Source organism: Salvelinus namaycush, chromosome 39 (genome assembly GCF_016432855.1).
Source record: "Salvelinus namaycush isolate Seneca chromosome 39, SaNama_1.0, whole genome shotgun sequence".
In the NCBI taxonomy this organism is placed as follows: domain Eukaryota; kingdom Metazoa; phylum Chordata; class Actinopteri; order Salmoniformes; family Salmonidae; genus Salvelinus; species Salvelinus namaycush.
Window position 1 is genome coordinate 19,074,221 of NC_052345.1, and position 21,800 is coordinate 19,096,020.

At 40.7% G+C, this 21,800-nt stretch overlaps 1 protein-coding gene across 4 annotated transcripts in view; it reads right to left on the bottom strand.

Annotated features, from left to right (window-relative positions):
- Positions 1 to 4,634: 4,634 nt before the first annotated feature.
- Positions 4,635 to 21,800, bottom strand: part of LOC120032815 (spastin-like) — a 32,000-nt gene continuing 14,834 nt past the window's right edge. For 2 of the 4 annotated variants that reach the window (XM_038978998.1, XM_038978997.1), the window contains 9 exons: positions 21,700 to 21,771; positions 21,404 to 21,479; positions 21,073 to 21,164; positions 20,649 to 20,728; positions 19,806 to 19,848; positions 19,614 to 19,693; positions 12,124 to 12,194; positions 11,982 to 12,022; positions 4,635 to 5,102 (listed from right to left, as the gene is read on the bottom strand). In XM_038978998.1, coding sequence (XP_038834926.1) covers positions 4,977 to 5,102; positions 11,982 to 12,022; positions 12,124 to 12,194; positions 19,614 to 19,693; positions 19,806 to 19,848; positions 20,649 to 20,728; positions 21,073 to 21,164; positions 21,404 to 21,479; positions 21,700 to 21,771 — 681 coding nt within the window. In that variant the 3' untranslated portion in view covers positions 4,635 to 4,976. Of the gene's footprint in view, positions 5,103 to 6,937; positions 6,979 to 11,981; positions 12,023 to 12,123; positions 12,195 to 19,613; positions 19,694 to 19,805; positions 19,849 to 20,648; positions 20,729 to 21,072; positions 21,165 to 21,403; positions 21,480 to 21,699; positions 21,772 to 21,800 lie in introns of those variants that run through there. The other 2 variants (XR_005473855.1, XR_005473856.1) reach the window with 2 other exon arrangements.

Consider the following 21,800-nt stretch of genomic DNA (forward strand, 5'->3'; position numbering starts at 1 on the left):
AAAGTAACTGAGATGACCGACAGATGTCCCTGCCATTTAGAGCATTCGAAAAATAGTAACTGTCCCTCCACCTTTTTTCCCCCCTCGTCTCAAAGAATGACAAAATCTATAGTTCGGGGGAGATGCTTCAATAAGACAAGTTTCAGTTAGAAACATACAGTTCTAGATTGTGCTCTGAAATAAGATTTATTAGAGTGATCTAACGATAAATAGTCCCATCCTTATTTTGACAGGGATGCCCTGTCTTTAAGGACCCTGCCTTGAAACAGTTAATGCAACAGGCACAATATTTCTCACATTTGTTCCAGGCTGTTTTTGCTGTCTAGATAACACCTGTGTGAAGCTAGCCACAATAAGGATTAACCACGATAGAGGAATTTGAAGTTCACCTTAAAAAAAAGAAAAATGGGGGGGGTAGTGTTAATGGTGAATATAGTGAAAAGACAGGGCAAACAACAAAACACACACATTAAAAACTGTCACCTGCGCCAAATATGTGTGCGCCAAAGTGTAGACTTTACTGTGAAATGCTAACTTACAAGCCCGTATCCAACAGTGCAGTTCCAGAAGAGTTAAGAAAATATTTACAGAATAAACTGAAGTAAAAAAAATGATCATAAATTAACACAATAACGAGGCTATATACAGGGGTTACCGGTACGGAGTCAGTGTGCGGGGATACAGGTTAGTTGAGGTCATTTGTACATGTAGGTAGGGGTGTCTATGTGACTATACATAGATTATAAACAGCGAATAGCAGCAGTGTACAAAACAAAATGGGGTGGGTGGGGGGGGGGGGGTAAATGTCAATGTAAATAATCCGGAGGCCATTTTATTAATTGTTCAGCAGTCTTATGGCTTGGGGGTAGAAGCTGTTAAGGAGCCTTTTGGTCCGAGACGTGGCGCTCCAGTACTGCTTACCGTGCAGTAGCAGAGAAAACAGTATGACATGGGTGACTGGAGTCACTGACAATTTTATGGGCTTTCCTCTGACACCGCCTATTATATAGATCCTGGATGGCAGGAAGCTTGGCCCCAGTGATGTACTGGGCCGTATCCACTACCCTCTGTAGCGCCTTACGGTCAGTTACCATACCAGGCAGTGATGCAACCGGTCAGGATGCTCTCAATGGTGCAGCTGTAGAAATTTTTGAGGATCTGGGGACCCATGCCAAATCTTTTCAGTCTCCACTCTTGGTGTGTTTGGACCATGATAGTTTGTTGGTGATGTGGACACCAACAAACTTGAAATTCTCAACCCGCTCCACTACAGCCCCGTCGATGTTAATCGGGGCCTGCTCGGCCCGCCTTTTCCTGTAGTCCACGATCAACTCCTTTATCTTGTTCACATTGAGGCTGTGTCATCGTTGTCGATGATCAGGCCTACCACTATTGTGTCGTCAGCAAACTCAATGATGGTGTTGGAGTCATGTTTGGCCACGCAGTCGTGGGTGAACAGGGAGTACAGGAGGGGACTAAGTACACACCCGAGGGGCCCCAGTGTTGAGGATCAGCGTGGCAGACGTAACGCATTGCTGTGAATGAAGCATTTCTGAATATGAGGTCCTGTATGTGACATGTATAGTATGACGTCCTTATTTATTTTATTTTTTAAGACTTTGAGAGTATGGAAACCCAAATCACTCTATAAGTCACAATGGCCCTGTTAACACTCAGGTTGTACAACACATTTGACAAGGTTAGTTATAACAAAAATAGAAAAAAATAGATTTTGTCTGCATACCCTTTTTTTTTTACACAATCATGTCAAATTTGTTGTAAGCTACATCAGTTGTACAACCTGAGCATGTACTGGGCGGATGTCTGCAAAATGTTACCTTGAATAAATAAGCATTCACAATTTCGGTGTCTCCAATAGTCTATTGTATACACTAACTTTTGCTGCCCCCTCTTGGTTTGGAGTGGGACAACAGCATTACATTCAATGAGTAGGGCAGGGGTATTCAACTCTTACCCTTCAATTTAGACCCTCCAGGTCTAAATCAGTCCCTAATTAGAGGGGGACAATGAAAAGAAAGCAGTGGAACTGGCTTCGAGGTCCAGAGTTGAGTTTGAGGGGAATAGGCGATTCACTTCAAACCATGATATCCAAATGTAACAATCAAATATTAGTGTAAACAAGCAACAAATAATGCAGTGGTGTGCTGCCTCATAACTATCAAGCTGAACAACCATGCAAAAAAAGTTAACCTAGCAACTGTTTGCAACACATGACACAATAAGTTATTTTTATTTTACTGAGAAGCTAGAATCATTCACAGCAAATCCTTCTATACACAGAAACACATACTTTGTAAAGTGTGTGTGTGTGTGTGTGTGTGTGGGGGGGGGGGGGGGGGGGGGGATGGGGGGTACCCTGTCATATTTTACACAAATACATTACAAAAGCCCTGATTTACGTTTGACATCGTAAACGTATCCCACTGGGCACAGACGTCAATTCGTTGTCTATTACACGCTAGTTCAATGTCATTTCATATAAATGACGTGGAAACAATGTTGATTCAAGCAGTGTGGTCCAGTGGGATGCTACTCAAAACAGTTTAAGCTGGTTTACCCAAAGGAAACACAAGACCCCTTTTAAATCAGTTGCAGATGAAGTTAAACTGCATTGGGGATTACTTCAGAATGTTTATGCTATATTGGAAGTGTGAATCAAGTTTAAAATCAACACCACAATGAGCTGTTTTCACAGACATCGTTCTATATTGATGCCAAACCACACCTATAACAGTGTTAACATTCTGAGATAAGCCACATTGTGGTATCCCCATCTGTCATTGATTGAATTGGAGTCTTGATGTCAAGCATATTGGCACAGTATTCCAATGCATCTCAGTCAAAAGGCGGTGTCTATTTTAAAAACCCTCCCTTAAGAAAACACAAATTGTTGTTAGAGTGCAGTAGAACTGCAGTATGCTGCAAATACTGCATCCAAAATTACACTGTTTTTTTACTACAGTAATTCTGCAGTGTAACTGCAGTTAAAGTGCAGAATAACAGCAGTACACTGCAGTTATTCAGCAATTACTTCGTCCAAAATACCAGTCGACTGCAGTTACTGCACTTTTACTGCAGTTTCAAAACTTCAATCTTTCTTTGTAAGGGCTGCTGTCACTAAGGTGAATGGCCAGAGAAAAGGGAAGAAGCACCATTTTGTTTTGAAAACCAAGAATTGAAGGCACAAATCCATGCTACCATGCACGCGACTACGGTCTCTCTTGTTGGAGGGATGTTACACACAAACGTTATGTACAATGGGATACTTATGTACGGTGCATTCAAAAGTATTCAGACCCCTTGACTTTTCCCACATTGTTTTCAATTATAGCCTCAATTCTAAAATTGATAAAATATAATTTTTTCGTCAATCTACACACACAATGACAAAGCGAAAACAGATTTAAAAATAAAAACAGAAATACCTTATTTACATAAGTATTCAGACCCTTTGCTATGAGATTCGGCATTGAGCTCAGGTGCGTCCTGTTTCCATTGATCAACCTTGAGATGTTTCTACAACTTGATTGGAGTCCACCTGTGGTAAATTCAATTGATTGGAAATTATGATTTGGGAAGGCACACACCTGTCTACTGTATACAAGATCCCACAGTTAACATTGCATGTCAGAGCAAAAACCAAGCCATGAGGTCAAAGGAATTGTTTGTAGAGCGCCAAGACAGGATTGTGTCGAGGCACAGATCTGGGGAAGGGTACCAAATAAATTTCTGCAGCATTGAAGGACCCCAAGAACACAGTGGCCTCCATCATTCTTAAATGGAAGAAGTTTGGAACCACCAAGACTCTTCCTAGAGCTGGCTGGCCGGGCAAACTGAGCAAATCAGGGGAGAAGGGCCTTGGTCAGGGAGGTGACCAAGAACCCGATGGTCACTCTGACAAAGCTCCAGAGTTCCTCTGTGGAGACTGGAGAATCTTCCAGAAGGAAAACCATCTCTCCAGCACTCCACCAATCAGGCCTTTATGGTAGTGGCCAGACTGAATCCACTCCTCGGTAAAAGGCACATGACTCCCGCTTGGAGTTTGCCAAAAGGCACCTAAAGGACTCTCAGACCATGAGAAACAAGATTCTCTGGTCTGATGAAACCAAGATTGAACTGTTTGGCATGAATGCCAAGCGTCACGTCTAGAGGAAACCTGGCATCAGACTGGGGCGAAGGTTCGCCTTCCAACAGGACAAGGACTCAAAACACACAGCCAAGACAACGCAAGAGTGGCTTCAGGACATGTCTCTGAATGTCCTTGAGTGGCCCAGCCAGAGTCTGGAATTGAACCCAATCGAACATCTCTGGAGAGACCTGAAAATAGCTGTGCAGCAACGCTCCCCATCCAACCTGAGAGAGCTTGTGAGAATCTGCAGAGAAGAATGAGAAACTAACCCAAATACAGGTGTGCCAAGCTTGTAGCGTCATAACAAAGACACAAGGCTGTAATCGCTGCCAAAGGAGCTTCAAAAAAGTACTGAGTAAAGGGTCTGAATACTTATGTAAATGTTATTTTTACTTTATTTTTTATAAATTTGCAAACATTTCTAAAAACCTGTGTTTACTTTGTCATCATGGGGTATTGTGTTTAGATTGATAAGGGAATTACATTTTTTTAATAAGTCTGCAACATAAAATGTGGGAAAAGCTAAGGGGTCTGAATACTTTCTGAATGCACTGTACATGTGCCTTGTCTCAATGTACCGTTTTATGAATAATTTCAAATTGAAGGATATTTATACGTATTTATTTATAAAATCACTGTGACTATAATAGTCTGGAAGACAACAGCCGTATCATAACACACAATAAATAGTTTATTCGAACAGTCCTATGACCTTTGCGTTAAAGTAAAACAATAACAAAAACAACTCTGTTCAAAACACTTTTCAATCCACTGCTTCAATGGAGGTTCAGGGTTAGGACAGAGACTGTATGTGTCCCCTCTCATCTTATACACCAGTGGTGTCCCCATAGTCCTTGTTCCAGCGCACATACAGGTCCAGCGTTTGTGGTCCGACACTCCTCTTGATCTTCTTCAGTGACTCCACGAAATCAGAGAACCTGATATTCCTTACCTGCACAAAGGCACAGAACACTCCAGTGACGAAGAGTGCAACAGCAGAGTGGTTCATTCATTCACAGCAAACGTAAGAAAACCGAATGAAACTGTGAGGGAACACCTGAACCTGTCCAATGAGAAGCGCTCGTTTTCATTTTATGTAGAAAAAAGTTTTGCAACCAATTAAGAGTTATTAAAAATTGTAACCTATATTTTACCAAGGCAAAAGGCCTCCTGTGGGGGAGGGTGCAGGGAAAAAAAAAAAAAGTAAGACAAGATGGACAACACAGACGACGGAAGACACTTAGTTGGGACAATATAAATATAATATATAAACAGGCAAGGTTTTTCATTAAAAGTATATATTTAACTTTGTGAATGATGCACATTGTGAATGCTGCAAATAATTGAGCATGCCTGTTGCAATGGAACCAATAGAGGTCCTGCAGGGGCCACACCACCGCCGCAGCAAGTTGAAGGAGGAAGGGGCCAACTTGAAGGACGAAGGAATGAGTCTGAAGAAGGACGGGACTAGGATCCATTATGTCAGAGGAACTATGTCAGACTCACTGTGCTGAGGCATCTAGAGGCTCAGAAAGAGTCATAGCCGCTGGAAGATTTTAGGGGGAAGATGTCTGTGCTACAGACAGCTATATTGGTCCACCAATACAGGACTAGTAAAGGCCCAGTGCACTACTTTTGTGACAAATATATATTTTTTAAGTCGTTTAAAAAATATATATTTTTTCCCCTTCCGATTTTTCAGGGGGTGCTGCAACACCCTCAGCACCCCTACTCCTTGTGGCTATGGAAAGAATCAGAGAATCCTGGAATAATCATTTGACCTTTTACAGGTGACAGAGACTTCAGGATTTTTTGCTTAAATTCCATTTTCTCTGTTTAGTTTTTACAGGTTTCGGATTTTCCTGTTTCTTCCTTCAGGTTTTCGCTCTAATAATCCCACTTTTTTTTAAAGAAAAACAACAAAATTGGATGTACTAAAAAGTCCACAACAATGCTTAAACCACATCAGGAGATCATTTTTTTATTCATTTTTGGGTGTAAATACCAGGGTTGGGATAAATTACATAAATTAAATTCTAATTAAATTCTCTCTCCCAGTAAATTCAATTATAATTCCAGTCGTCTGAATTCCAATGTTAGGTAAATTCCAAGAATCCAATTCCCTATGCAATATTATCCTCAACAATTCCACAAATTCCAATTTGAATTCAATTCCTGGAATGATTATACTGGAATTATAATAATATAGGTTGAAATGATTAAAACAAATCCTACAGTCCATGTCGTATACTACGTGCATTAACTTCATTAACTGGGAAATGTAAAAATATAGAATTCCAATTCAATTCATTTTCAAAGATTAAACAACACAGAGCCGCCGACATGGGCCCCCGCCGCTCACGAAACCAATGGTCACTCTGACAGAGCTCCAGAGTTCCTCTGTGGAGATGGGAGAACCTTCCAGAAGGACAAGCATCTCTGCACTCCACCAATCAGGCCTTTATGGTAGAGTGGCCAGACGGAAACCACTCCTCAGTAAAAGGCACATTACAGCCAGCTTGGAGTTTGCCAAAAGGCACCTAAAGGACTCTCAGACAGTGAGAAACAAGATTCTCTGGTCTGATGAAACAAAGATTGAACTCGTTGGCCTGAATGCCAAGCATCACGTCTGGAGGAAACCTGGCACCATCGCTACGGTGAAGCATGGTGGTGGCAGCATGTTTTTCAGCAGCAGGGACTGGGAGACTAGTCAGAATTGAGTGGCCCAGCCAGAGCCTGAACTTGAACCCAATCGAACATCTCTGGAGAGACCTGAAAATAGCTGTGCAGCAACGCTCCCCATCCAACCTGACAGAGCTTGAGAGGATCTGCAGAGAAGAACGGGAGAAACAAAATACAGGTATGCCAAGCTTGTAGCGTCATACCCAAGAAGACTCAAGGCTGAAATCGTTGTCAAAGGTGCTTCAACAAGGTACTGAGTAAAGGTTCTGAATACTTATGTAAATTTCCATCAACCAGTTGATGTCATCATTAGCATCATTGCTAACGGCTACACAAAGTAGACAAACGCGCACACACTGACCGGGGCATTCCCGTGTTGCCTTAGAAAGTTGAAGGAAAATACAAATCACTGATGCATCTTGTTCTTGGACAAATTAATACATTTTCAATAGATTTAGTTGAATTCCTACCAAGTTCAATACAGTTTTGAATATGGTTGAATTCCGTTTTAAAATGTACGGATTCCGTGATAACGGCCCCATTCTCCGCATCACAGATTTTATAGGGCCCTAGATATGTGTGTGTTTGAGGAAAATGAAGTCCTTTGCAAAAACAATTAGGTGAAATGTGGCTATAGGAACAGTAGATTTTGTGGCTAAATGGATAATAATTTAGGTGGAATGAGAACATCTCTACTAGACCAGGAAAAGTGGCATTCTGCTTATTAAAAAAAACACACAAAACACAGCCGCTGTTTTTTTTTTTTACAAATCTGCCAAGCAAGAAAACAAGTAATATCTCCAAGGCATTCGTAGTCGATCACCAAATATTTCTGTAAAAAACAAAAATAAAAACATTGCGTTCCTATTAATATTTTTTTCAGTTTAGCGCCGTTGGCGGTCGGTGGACTTGATTCAGCAGCCATAGCACCGGGAAGGCAAAGTGTTCCCATTTTGAACCATTTCATGGTTTTGAACCACCCTATCGGCACAGTTTCCTGGAGCCATAAGCTGTAAAAAAAGAAGCCTCGGCAAAGTTGACAGTGATATTTCAAAACCACGACAATAATTGACTCAATGTATACAGTAAAGAGCTGCTGTTTTTAGAAGTTAATGTGTAAGTTGTTATTCAGCATTTTGTTCAACACTTTTATAAGCCATAAAATCTGCATTATGCCTACTGCCACTCATGCTACAACCGGCACTGCAGCTGCCATGAAAGAGTATAGCAAAGTGTTTAGATAACTTTGTGTTATTATCAGCAGCTTGTGTCCTTTTTTAATATTGAGGAATATTTCATAGGAGTAACAACATGAATTGCTGCATGAGGCAGAAATGATATAGTGGGAAAGCGGAGGGACGGTGAGTTGGGTGAGCCAGCCTCACCGCTGCTCTCTACCTCTCCTCAGACTGACCATCAGATGCAGGCCATCAGTGCAGTAAAATAAGCTAATTATAATGCTCACAAGTAATACAACAAATGATCTATTACCAGTGTCATCGTATACAGTGCCTTTGGAAAGTATTCAGACCCCTTGACTTTTTCTACATTTTATTACGTTACAGCCGTATTCTAAAATGTATTATTGTTATTGTCCTTCCTCAATCTACACACACAATAATGACGAAGCAAAAACAGGTTTTTAGACATTTCTGCTAATTTATTCAAAATAAAAAACTGAAATATTACATTTACATAAGTAGTCAGACCCTTTACTCAGTTCTTTGTTGAAGCACCTTTGGCAGCGATTACAGCCTTGAGTCTTCTTGGGTATGAAGCTACAAGCTTGCCACACTTATAGTTGGGGAGTTTATCCCATTCTTCTCTGCAAATCCTCTCAAGCTCTGTCAGGTTGGATGGGGAGCTTTGCTGCACAGCTATTGGCTGTGTGCTTAGGGGCGTTGTCCTGATAGAAGGTGAAACTTCAACCCAGTCTGAGGTCCTGAGCGCTCTGGAGCAGGTTTTCATTAAGGATCTCTCTGTACTTTCCTCTGTTCATATTTTCCTTGATCCTGACTAGTCTGCCAGTCCCTGCTGCTGAAAAACATAACTCACAGCATGATGCTGCCATCACCATATTTCACCGTAGGGATGGTGCCAGGTTTCCTCTAGACGTGACGCTTGGCATTCAGGCCAAAGAGTTCAAGCAGCGGTGAGGATGCCTCCCCCCCGCTCTCCCTCCCTCCACTGAGGAAAGAGGACACTGTCTTCCAGCTGATGGCGAAACTCAAGTCACACTGCATTATTTCTGCATCATGCACCAATTAATGTTATTAATCCGATGTTCAGATAAAGTGAAATATTACTTGATAAAAAAGAAAGAAGAAGAGACAAGCCGCTAATAACAACGCAAGCTTATCGAAACACTTTGCTATACTCATTCATTGCAGCTGCAGTGCTGGTTGTAGCTCATTTTATAGCTTATAAAAGTGTTGAACAACATGTTGACAGTGCTGAATAACAACTTAAACATGAACTTACTCATAAAAACATCAGCGTTTTGCTGTATTCGTTGAGTAATACTCATAAAAACATCAGCGTTTTGCTGTATTCGTTGAGTAATAGAATGCGCATTATCCCTACTTCCACTCATGCTTTGGGCTCGACAATTTATAACTTTTACGTCACTACATTCCTAAAGAAAATAAATATACTTTTTACTCCATACATTTTCCCTGACACCCAAAAGTACTCATTACATTTTTAATGCTCAGCTGGACAGGAAAATGGTCAAATTCATGCACTTATCAAGAGAACATCCTTGGTCATCTCTACTGCCTCTGATCTGGCGGACTCACTAAACACACATGCTTTGTTTGTAAATTATGTCTGAGTGTTTGAGTGTGCCCCTGGCTCTCCGTTTCTTTACTTTGGTGCTGTCTGGTTTGCTTAATATAAGGAATTTGAAATTATTTATTCTGTGGAGGGCTTAGCGAAGGGGCAATTCCCATCCCCTGCATCTAATGACTTGAGGGAAATCTATCCAATGCTCATACCCTGACTACACCGCTCACGTTGCGTGCGCGAGCGTTGCAAAATAAATGTAGAAATATATATTATTAAATTATTGCACCCACACTGCTCGCGTGCGCCAACGAGCGTCTGCGTTGCCAAGGTCTAAAATAGAAGTCAGTTCTATTTGTGATGTAGATTGCGCTGCAAGTCCTGCCTCTCCCATCTCCTCATTGGTTGATAGAAGCAGGTACCCACGTGCCATCTCATTGGTTATGAAAGACGGAAAGACGAACGCGGTCAGTGGCGGTAATGCACCTAATTTATGAAAGTTGCCAATCGCAATATAAAAGTCCAGAGAAGAAAAAGCCTGGAAGGAGGAGAGATGACTAGAAACGATTTGGTTCACCGTTTTATGTGTGGATTAATTGTCGGAGTAGAGGACCTTCTGCATTTCAGGTAAAATAACAACTCAATGTTTATATCCCAGAACAAATTAGCTAGCAACAGCAAGCTAGCTAAATAGGACAAATTAGCTAGCAAGTGCAAGCTAGCTAGCTAAATTGCCATAAATGTTTAATGCTTTTTGGATCTGTCCACAAATTAATGTAATTAGTTCAGAGTTTGTTTTGATATTTTAACCTGCGTGTCGTGATCGCGTTTGGTGTGGGGGGACAAAATTAATTTATGCACGATGGCGCGCGCAGCCGGTTTGTGTTCCATGTCAGTCTGCTCTGGTCGCGTCTGGTTTGCCAGGGACCTGAACAAAGAGTCAGCACACTCAACCCCAGAAATTATTAACTCAAACCCTGGTCCCTATGACTAATTCAAAAATGATTATATGAAAAGGTTAAGGTGATGTCTTTAGATGTTACATTATGGTTGTTTAGTTTTTACAAGGGATTCACTTTTCAATAAAAGTTTATAAAAAACTCGTATGGCATTTTTTAAATGAGAATGTGACTATAATAAATAAGCACAAAAATAGCACAGTATGGAATTATAGGTTAGCTAATATCAGATATTTGGAGTAGCATATCGTGGAATAGGTTTTTCCAAATATCGCCCACCCCAAATTTGCCCGAATAAATAACACGGCAAGATGCTTGCTGCCAAGGGCGCCAAGTTGGCACAGGATGACCACTCTGTAGACAGGCTGCCGAAGGGTAGTCAACAACTAGAGCGCTGGACTAGTAACCGGAAGGTTGCTAGATCGAATTCCCGAGCTGACAAGGTAAAAATCTGTTGTTCTGCCCCTGAACAAGGCAGTTAACCCACTGTTCCTAGGCCGTCATTGTAAATAAGAATTTGTTCTTAACTGACTTGCCTTTTTAAATAAAGGTTCAATTTAAAAAAACTAGCCATTGAATCTCAAACCGAACACTATCACTCAATATGCGCGTTCACGTGTCAATCTCAATTGCTAGTTGTCGAGTCTACGAGGGCTCCACTGAACCTTTGGCAGCCTCTTTACTGAGTGGGCATACTGTGCCGACTCAGCGTCCTTGGCAGCAACTTTTATCCATGAATTTTAAACCGTTACCTAGCAACAACATGGCCACTACTACTTTGCCCTCAATTGTCAGAATTAATCTAAGATAATCCTTTGTTTTTAAGTTTTGGTCTTAATCTTGCAATTTTACATCTAGCTAAGGTGTTTTGTGCTTGAAGGAGTAGTATTTTTTAAGTTTTAAAAAGTGCATGAAAACAAGTTAGTGCAGTAGAGAGTCTGCTGTGCTCAGCTGACCCGACACGGTTTAGAGAAACATCCAGTTCTATAGACTGATTTACGAGAACTCATCTACAACTTTATCAGCATGCTGTAATTGAAGGACAAGCTACACACTGTTCATCAGTGCCCAAAATCACTAGCTTGTCACTAGCTTGTTAAGTTCCATCCTTGTGTTTGTCAGTGAAGCTAGCCGTTAGAACTAGCTAGCAGGCACTATGAGCAGGCAGGCTAAGTCAACTGGCGAGTTGCTTTGGTGCTATTTGTGCTGCAGTAAAGAGATGCCGTTTGGTTTCATAGCGTATCATGCTACAAAACAGGTCGCAGAAGGAGACAATGCTTGCAAATGGGTTTTGAATTTTGGAATATTGACAAGTGGCAGTTGGGATACAAGTGGTTGATTGGTCGAAGTGTTTGGTTTATTATTCAGCCTTAGTGTGACGTATACAGTGAATAGTGTAAACGTACCTCGTTTGCGGCCATGTTCCTGACTTGTTCAGGACGCAACTCTGAGGATTGAAATAGATTACATTAGGAAACAAATATACACATTTGTAAAGAGACCAATTGCTGTATCGATTCAAAGGTTTGAATGAATTGTGCCGCTTACCTCTGATGGGACCGAGGGACGCATCTTTGGCCAGCGAGTTCAGGTCACTGCCAGAATAGCCTTCTGTCATTCTGCAAGGATTACACATATACCAAGTATTTCTATTATACCACAATATTAAATTAAGTTTGGGCGCAGATAGCCTAGTGGTTAGAGCGTTGGGCCAGTAACCGAAAGGTTGTGGGATCGAATCCTCGAGCTGACAAGGTAAAAATCTGTCGTTCTGCCCCTGAACTAGGCAGTTAACCCACTATTCCCCGGTAAATAAGAATTTGTTCTTAGTTAAATAAAGGTTAAATAAAAAAATATCTATATCTACATCTCTTAGGTCTCTATACAGTCAGGTCCAAAATTGTCACCCTAGATAAAGATTAGCAAAAACGACTAAAATAAATAATACAAATACTGAGCTATATTTGTATGCTCCAGTTGTTATTTATATTATACTAATACAATTGCTCAGATTGTTTAACAAGTAATATATATATATATACACATTTACTAGATGTCGACTGATTAATTAGGGCCGATTTCAAGTTTTCATAACAATCGGTAATCTGCCTTTTTGGACGCCGATTATGGCTGATTACATTGCATTCCATGAGAAAACTGCGTGGCAGGCTGACCACCTGTTACACGAGTGCAGCGTCAAAACGACCTTGTGGCTGCAATGAGCTGCTAGCCAGCTAGTAAGTAAAAACTTATCTTATAAAAACAATCCATCTTCAAATAATCACTAGTTAACTACACACGGTTGATGATATTACTAGGTTAACTAGCTTGTCCTGCGTTGCATATAATCAATGCGGTGCCTGTTAATTTATCATCGAATCACAGCCTACTTCAACTTTGCCAAACCGGTGCTGATTTAACAAAAGCGCATTCGCTAAAAAAGCACATTCGTTGCACAAATGTACCTGACCATAAACATCAATGCCTTTCTTAAAATCAATACACAGAAGTATATATTTTTTTTAACCTGCATATTTAGTTAAAATAAAATGCATGTTAGCAGGCAATATTAACTAGGGAAATTGTGTCACTTCTCTTGCGTTCAGTGCAAGCAGAGTCAGGGTATGTGCAACAGTTTGGGCCGCCTGGCTCGTTGCGAACTGTGTTTCTTCTTAACAAAGGCCGTAATTAATTTGCCAGAATTTTACATAATTATGACATAACATTGAAGGTTGTGCAATGTAACAGCAATATTTAGACTTAGGGTTGCCACCCGTTCGATGAAATACGGAATGGTTCCGTATTTCACTGAAAGAATAAACGCTTTGTTTTCGAAATTATAGTTTCCGGATTTGACCATATTAATGACCAAAGGCTCGTATTTCTGTGTGTTTATTATAATTAAGTCTGATGTGATATTTGATAGAGCAGTCTGACTGAGCGGTGGTAGGCAGCAGCAGACTCGTAAGCATTCATTCAAACAGCACTTTACTGCGTTTGCGAGCAGCTCTTAGCAGTGCTTGAAGCACAGCGCTGTTTATGACTTCAAGCCTATCAACTCGCAAGATTAGGCTGGCAATACTAAAGTGCAAGAACATCCAAGTCACAGGTATATGAAATACAAATGGTATAGAGAGAGATAGTCAACGCGTCATAATTCCTAAAATAACTACAACCTAAAACTTCTTAACTGGGAATATTGACGAACTGGGAATATTGAACCACCAGCTTTCATATGTTCTCATGTTCTAAGCAAGGAACTTAAACGTTAGCTTTTTTTTACATGGCACATATTGCACTATTAATTTCTTCTCCAACACTGTGTTTTTGCATTATTTAAACCAAATTGAACACGTTTTATTATTTGAGACTAAATTGATTTTATTTATGTATTATATTAAGTTAAAACAAAAAGGTTCATTGTTCATTCAGTATTGTTGTATTTATCATTATTACAAATATATATTAAAAAAAATAAAATTGAAAAAAAGTAAAATAATAAATAAATAGAAAATAGGCCAATTAATCGGTATTGGCTTTTTTGGGTCCTCCAATAAATCGGTATCGGTATTGAAAAATCGTAATCAGTTGACCTCTAATTAATATATATACAGCGGGGAGAACAAGTATTTGAAACACTGCCGATTTTGCAGGTTTTCCTACTTACAAAGCAGTCTGTAATTTTTATCATAGGTACACTTCAACTGTGAGAGACGGAATCTAAAACTAAAATCCAGAAAATCACATTGTATGATTTTTAAGTAATTCATTTTCCTTTTATTGCATGACATACTGTAAGTATTTGATCACCTACCAACCAGTAAGAATTCCGGCTCTCACAGACCTGTTAGTTTTTCTTTAAGAAGCCCTCCTGTTCTCCACTCATTACCTGTATTAACTGCACCTGTTTGAACTCGTTACCTGTATAAAAGACACCTGTCCACACAATCAAACAGACTCCAACCTCTCCACAATGGCCAAGACCAGAGAGCTGTGTAAGGACATCAGGGATAGAATTGTAGACCTGCACAAGGCTGGGATGGGCTACGGGACAATAGGCAAGCAGCTTGGTGAGAAGGCAACAACTGTTGGCGCAATTATTAGAAAATGGAAGAAGTTCAAGATGACGGTCAATCACCCTCGGTCTGGGGCTCCATGCAAGATCTCACCTCGTGGGGCATCAATGATCATGAGGAAGGTGATGGATCAGCCCAGAACTACACGGCAGGACCTGGTCAATGACCTGAAGAGAGCTGGGACCACAGTCTCAAAGAAAACCATTAGAAACACACTACGCTGTCATGGATTAAAATCCTGCAGCGCACGCAAGGTCCCCCTGCTCAAGCTAGCGCATGTCCAGGCTCGTCTGAAGTTTGCCAATGACCATCTGGATGATCCAGAGGAGGAATGGGAGAAGGTAATGTGGTCTGATGAGACAAAAAGAGCTTTTTGGTCTAAACTCCACTCGCCGTGTATGGAGGAAGAAGAAGGATGAGTACAACCCCAAGAACACCATCCCAACCGTGAAGCATGGAGGTGGAAACATCATTCTTTGGGGATGCTTTTCTGCAAAGGGGACAGGACGACTGCACCGTATTGAGGGGAGGATGGATGGGGCCATGTATCGCGAGATCTTGGCTAACAACCTCCTTCCCTCAGTAAGAGCATTGAAGATGGGTTGTGGCTGGGTCTTCCAGCATGACAACGACCCGAAATACACAGCCAGGGCAACTAAGGAGTGGCTCCGTAAGAAGCATCTCAAGGTCCTGGAGTGGCCTAGCCAGTCTCCAGACCTGAACCCAATAGAAAATCTTTGGAGGGAGCTGAAAGTCCGTATTGCCCAGCGACAGCCCCGAAACCTGAAGGATCTGGAGAAGGTCTGTATGGAGGAGTGGGCCAAAATCCCTGCTGCAGTGTGTGCAAACCTGGTCAAGAACTACAGGAAACGTATGATCTCTGTAATTGCAAACAAAGGTTTCTGTACCAAATATTAAGTTCTGCTTTTCTGATGTATCAAATACTTATGTCATGCAATAAAATGCAAATGAATTACTTAAAAATCATACAATGTGATTTTCTGGATTTTTGTTTTAGATTCCGTCTCTCACAGTTGAAGTGTACCTATGATAAAAATTACAGACCTCTACATGCTTTGTAAGTAGGAAAACCTGCAAAATCAGCAGTGTGTCAAATACTTGTTCTCCCCACTGTATATATGACAGGTGTCAAAATGATTGGCAACCCTAAATATTTTTATAAAATCATACAAAATTCTATTTGCATTTACATTCTACTCTTCTAATTAATCTCATTTTAAGGAACTGTATTGTGGCCTTCCATGGCATCTTGTTTCAATGGGGTATAACAATGAGGTAACACGCATGTAAAATCCCATTGTCGTCCGTCACCATGTGAAAATTCACAAAACAAAAAGCGACAAATGGTTGTTGAACATCAAATCAGGCAATGTGTACAAAAAAAAGCTAAAAAACAGAACAACTATTAGGGCAACAATTAGGAAGTTTCAAACTTGCCTGGTATTGGACAAAAGTATCTTGTCCCCACACACAGTAAAGGAAGATAGTTTGGGAGGCAAAGAATATTGAAGGGCTAAAGTTGGAAAATTACAGAACTTGGTCACTTCTTGGGGTCACCAAGTCTCCAAATCTACACTTAGATGCCACCTCCATGCCAATAGGCTCGTTGGAAGGGTTGCCAGAAAAGAGCCTTTATTGAGAGCAACCAACTAATGTAAACTCTTGTAGTTTGCTAAACGGCATTGACACTTGGATTGGAATGCTTGCTGTGGTCAGATAACACAAAAATAAAGCTTGGCATTGACGGGAGGATGCATATGAAGAAAATAACCTCATACCTACTAGGGCTGGGAATTGCCAGGGACCTCACGATACGATATCATCACAATAATTAGGTGCCAACGATATGTATTGCGATTGTCACGATTCTACATGTATTGCGATTCAAAACTGTGATTTTATTGCGATTCTATGGTCCACACATATTGCTCACCACATATCTGCTGCAGAGTGACAAGATGGAGCCATGAGAAAACGAGTTTTGATCAGTCATGGAAATAAGTGCTGAAAACAAATTGGCTGCCTACTTAAAAAGTGGATATTGGATGTTATGGGGCTGTTTTGCTTCCACTGGTCCTGGGGTTCTTGTGAAGGTCAACGGCATCATGAACTGTAGCAAGTACCAGGACATTTTAGGCAAAAATCTGGTTGCCTATGCCAGGAGGCTGAAACTTCAACGTAAGTGGATATTCCAGCAAGACAATAACCCCAAGCAGAATCCACAATAAACTGGTTAACTGACCAAACAAATCTATTTTGCAATGGCCATCTCAGTCTCCGGACTTGAACCCCATTAAAAACATGTGGTTTGAATTGAAGAAGGCAGTCCATAAGCGCAGACCAAAGGATATCAAGGATCTGGAAAGATTTTGTATGTGTTCTCCAGTGGGGATTTTAGCATGTACATCTTGGTGGGGCAACAAAACAAAAAAATGTGGGACGCATGCCAGCAAAGCCACTACACAATACATTAATTGCACTATAACGCTGACAAACGATGCCCACAAACTGTTAGGGCCTCAACAGCAGACTCCCAACACCTTACCACTGCTACACCTGGCTCTCAGCGGAGCCGTGTCTGGCAGCGAAACAGTCCATTCAGCCTCATTTACTGCCTTTAAAAAAAAAAAACATAGCTGATATGGCTGACTTGCTTAAACAAATGTGGTTTCTACTGACAATTGAAATGCACAAACTATGGCATAAGGGGGCGACAACGGATAAGAGGCAATCCGTAATTTCGATTAAGACATTAATGAGCGAGCGACGAAGAACGTAGTCAGTATAACTATTTGTTCAGCACTTTTGAAATGTACAGCGACAGAATTCAGAACATTGGCCGTTCTTACAGTGTACTCCCTGTACAACAAGTCAGAACCGTAGGATAAACAAAGGGGGCATATAAGCAGAATGAAAGCTCTTACAATATTCAATGATTACATTTCTCTAAAACAGGTTAAAGGCTTCATGTGCACCACCAAGTTAGAACAGTAGGCAAAATTAAAAGGTGAAAATATACCAAATTATTAGGGTGAGGCACATCGAACGCTGTTTGGGTCTTAGTGTGTCAAAAAAGATACGTCATATAACACTATTTGACACATTAAATAAGCTTTCATTTGGCACTTCAAATAACACAATTCTATTATAGAATGTTGTGTGTGCTGCAAGACAAGCACCACCACTACTATCAGTAGCACTGTCAAAGCTATACAAAAGAAGTTGTCAAACAAGCACACACCAGGCTACGAACGATGTGTTTACAATACTGCGTTGGTGAAAATAGACCAAATTATTAGGGTGAGGCACATGGGCTACTAACAGCTTACTACACAACATACACTTAGTATTACTTTCTTAGCTACAGTATACATATCTCCCTTGCATATTACATCATTTATGCAGCAGCATACAAGACATTTTTGGACTCACCTTGTGAAGGTGGCGCAGCGGTCCATTGTGGGCAAATTTTGTCATCAAACTTTGTTATCAAAGTCTGGCATTCTCTGGATTTATGATGGGAACTCAAACAAAAAAAAACACACAGCCACTCCATTGAATAGCAGGCTAACGTTAGTGGTTGCTTTGCAATGCTTGCAGTTAGTCACTGATTCCTTCCAAACGACTCATTGTTGAATTTGTGATTTCCAACTTGTTGTGTAATCTTTATGGCCGATGAGCACCGATACGTTTTATCTATAATTTCTCTTCATTATTTCTCTTCATATGAAAAGGATTTGCCAGTAGATTGTCGACTTGATCCATGATGATGACTGCTAGCTAAGACTTTGAAATTAAGATGTTGACATGATCAGTCCAATCAAAGCTACTGTACATATAACGTGATTTGACGTGGCCAGTGGCCAGTGACCTTGAGCCTTCTTGGAAGGGCACTTGTAATAATTCTACGGCAGGACCCAAAGGGCTGAAATTTTGGATGTCTACCCTTACTAAGGACAAACATGGCGATGGCGTACTGTCCCCATGAGTGACAGAACACTGAGCCAATCACGGCACAATGCTCCTACTTTCTGCTGGCTCGCCCCACCACCACAGAGAGCACTGAGCCAGGTTGAAATACCTGCATTTTGGAGCTGCCTTACTCAAGAAAACAAAAAAAGAAACCATATGTGTATGCAGTTTTATTACTGAATGACGTATATTTTTTACATTGTTTGCAAACTGATATGTGACACGTATTAATGGCAAAATAACATGCAAAACAGGCAAGCCCCCCCAAAAAAGATATTTATAATATATATTTTCAAAACAATTGCTAAAAATGTGGGGCTCAAAACAGCCCCCCCTGCCCTGAATGAAGGGTCGCCGCCTCTGGTGTTCTTCAATCTCATAAAACATTTGAGAAAAAGGCTCAGTCCCATAGGGCGGCGCACAATTGGACCAGCGTCGTCCAGGTTTGGCCGGGGTAGGCTGTCATTGTAAATAAGAATTTGTTCTTAACTGACTTGCCTAGTTAAAAAAATAAAAATGTTTTTAAATAAAGTACCATTATCCTCGCAAGGGGAGGGTGCCGGAGTATTGAAAACTCTTTTTTTAGATTACTTGTTAAAGAAAATCTTTCGCTGAGCAATTGTATTAGCATACAATAATATAGTTTTGCTCATCTTTATCTAGGTTGCCAATAATTTTAGACGTGACTGTATATCATTCTGAAAGCATAGAGAGATAACAAACATTTCAAATATAACATTATGTCTCTATTCTTCTCTAAATATTAATATATCTATTGGTATCTCTTTATTTATCCATCATTTTGAAAGGATTACAGAGAACAAAACATGTTATATTATAAAGATAGATGGATATCATGATCTATCGCTTTATCTAATGCTCAATCAACTACCTATTGTACAAAGTTCATTCATACCATGGTAAAGGATATCTAAAAATACATAACATATTAGGTAGGTTTCAGTTTACCTGGCAAGCTGGGACAGTTCTTTCTGTGCGAGAGGATTTCCGTGCTTCTCCAAAAGGTTCTTGACCAGTTTTAGCCGTGTCTATACACAACACACAATTATATACATTTCTGCAGGGAAATGTATGGGGCAATGTGATTTGTTTACTGTATGGCTACAATTGTAAATTGAATTAACAGGTTTCTTAGCATACCTCTTCTGTTGGTAAAGCCACGTACACCCGTTTTGCAAATCGCCTGTGAATAGAAACAGTTTGAGAACATGTTACCATTGGGTATGCCTTGGAAGACTTAAATGACAATTCCACCACTTTATAACCAGTTATTATGCTGTTAGGATACACTGAGTGTACAAAACTTTAGGAACACCTGCTCTTTCAATGACAGAGCAACACATTGCAGGGAGTTCCAATAAGATCATGTTCTAGTTTTAAATTTTTTATTTAACTAGGCAAGTCAGTTAAGAACGCCCGGGTTTGGCCTACCCCGGCCAAACCCGCTGGGCCAATTGCGCGCCGCCCCTTTGACTCCCAATCACGGCCGGATGTGTTTCAGCGTGGATACGAACTAGGGACTCTAGTGACGCCTCTTGCACTCTTGCAGTGCCTTAGACTGCTGCGCCACTCGGGAGCCCCATAGATAGCTGAAAATGACTGTCTATAATGTATTTTTATTAGTCATCTCAGGGATCCTACTTGAAAAAAACAGAGAAGCAATTTCCAGTTTTGCTCATCACTAAACAGTCAATAGCCATGAAATCACAAAATTACATTAAAACTGATTATGACATCACTAAATACTTCATAACAACAAACCAAATCTTAAAAGTGGCAGAGTTGCCCTTTAACAGTGCTACCTTGTGGCAGAGAGACCTCACTGAAAAGTAAACCTGGGTTGTGTTCAGTAGGCACACAAAAACTTATGAAACGGATAGGGAGGTACTACCTGAACAATTTGCATGTTTTCCATTGCAATACCCTGTGTCCTACTAAAACAAACTGGGCATCCCCTGCCCCAGCCACACTGGCCTACAGTACCTAAGAACAGCCTCGTCCAGCTCCTGAGGTCTGTTGGTGGCTCCCATCACCAACACCCGCTCATCCCCACCAGATTGCACCTAAACACACCCCCAAATAAATATTATTGGGAGCAACACAGTTAGACAATATATCTCTTGGACAGATTTAAAGTGGAAGAGGCAAAATCTTTATGCAGGATATGGAGAGAAAAAAATCCAATCAAAATGTATTGGTCGCGTACACAGTTCAGCAGATGTTATAGCGAAGTTCTTGTGTGACTAGCTCCTAAACAGACATGGCTAACAGACAGAATCCCTCCATGGACAAACATTGCATACACGTGTACATACGGCTCATGAACTTATAAAACAGGTCACAAAATGAACAATGGAACACACACGCGTGCTTACGCAGACACACACACGGGGAGAGACCTCCTTACCCCATCAAATTCAATCAAGAACTCGGTCTTGAGTCGTCTGCTGGCATCATGCTCTCCCTCTCTCCTCTCACAGAGTAGACTGTCAATCTCATCTGTGTGGGGTAAGTAACTGTAGTCATAATCTGAATGGAAGGGTCCCATTATCCTAGTATTCTAGTTATTAAATAGAAAAGTCTTGCCAACATGCTATAATGCAACTTTCTTGCATACAATATCTGTGCTTATTATTCGATTTTGCAGGTAATGAAACATCATTACCGTTATGTGCTTTCTTGACCAGTTCATTGCAGTTATGCATTCATCTTGGTTAATCTAACAGAGTCATAGTTACCTATGAAGATGATCGAGGGTTGCAGTTCTCTGGCGACGGCAAACAGAGCTCGCACCAGCTTCTCTCCCTCCCCCACCTACAGGGAAAGACCAAAAGAATAGTGAGTTTACTCTTTTTCTACACGGGTCTACTTGAAATGACTGATATATATGGTTGTTTTTCTGCTAAACTCAGCTGAATGCACCGACTAAGTTGCACTGGATAAGAGCATCTGCTAAATAACTAACATGCAAAGAAATGTCAAATGTAACAAATGAAAGTGTAAAAAGAGATCTTTACGCTAATAATGTACTCACATATTTCGAGGTCAAGCTGGCTGCACTTATGTTGAAGAATGTGGCGTTGGACTCCATGGCCACTGCTTTAGCCTATCCGTTAAAAAAAAGAGCAAAAATGT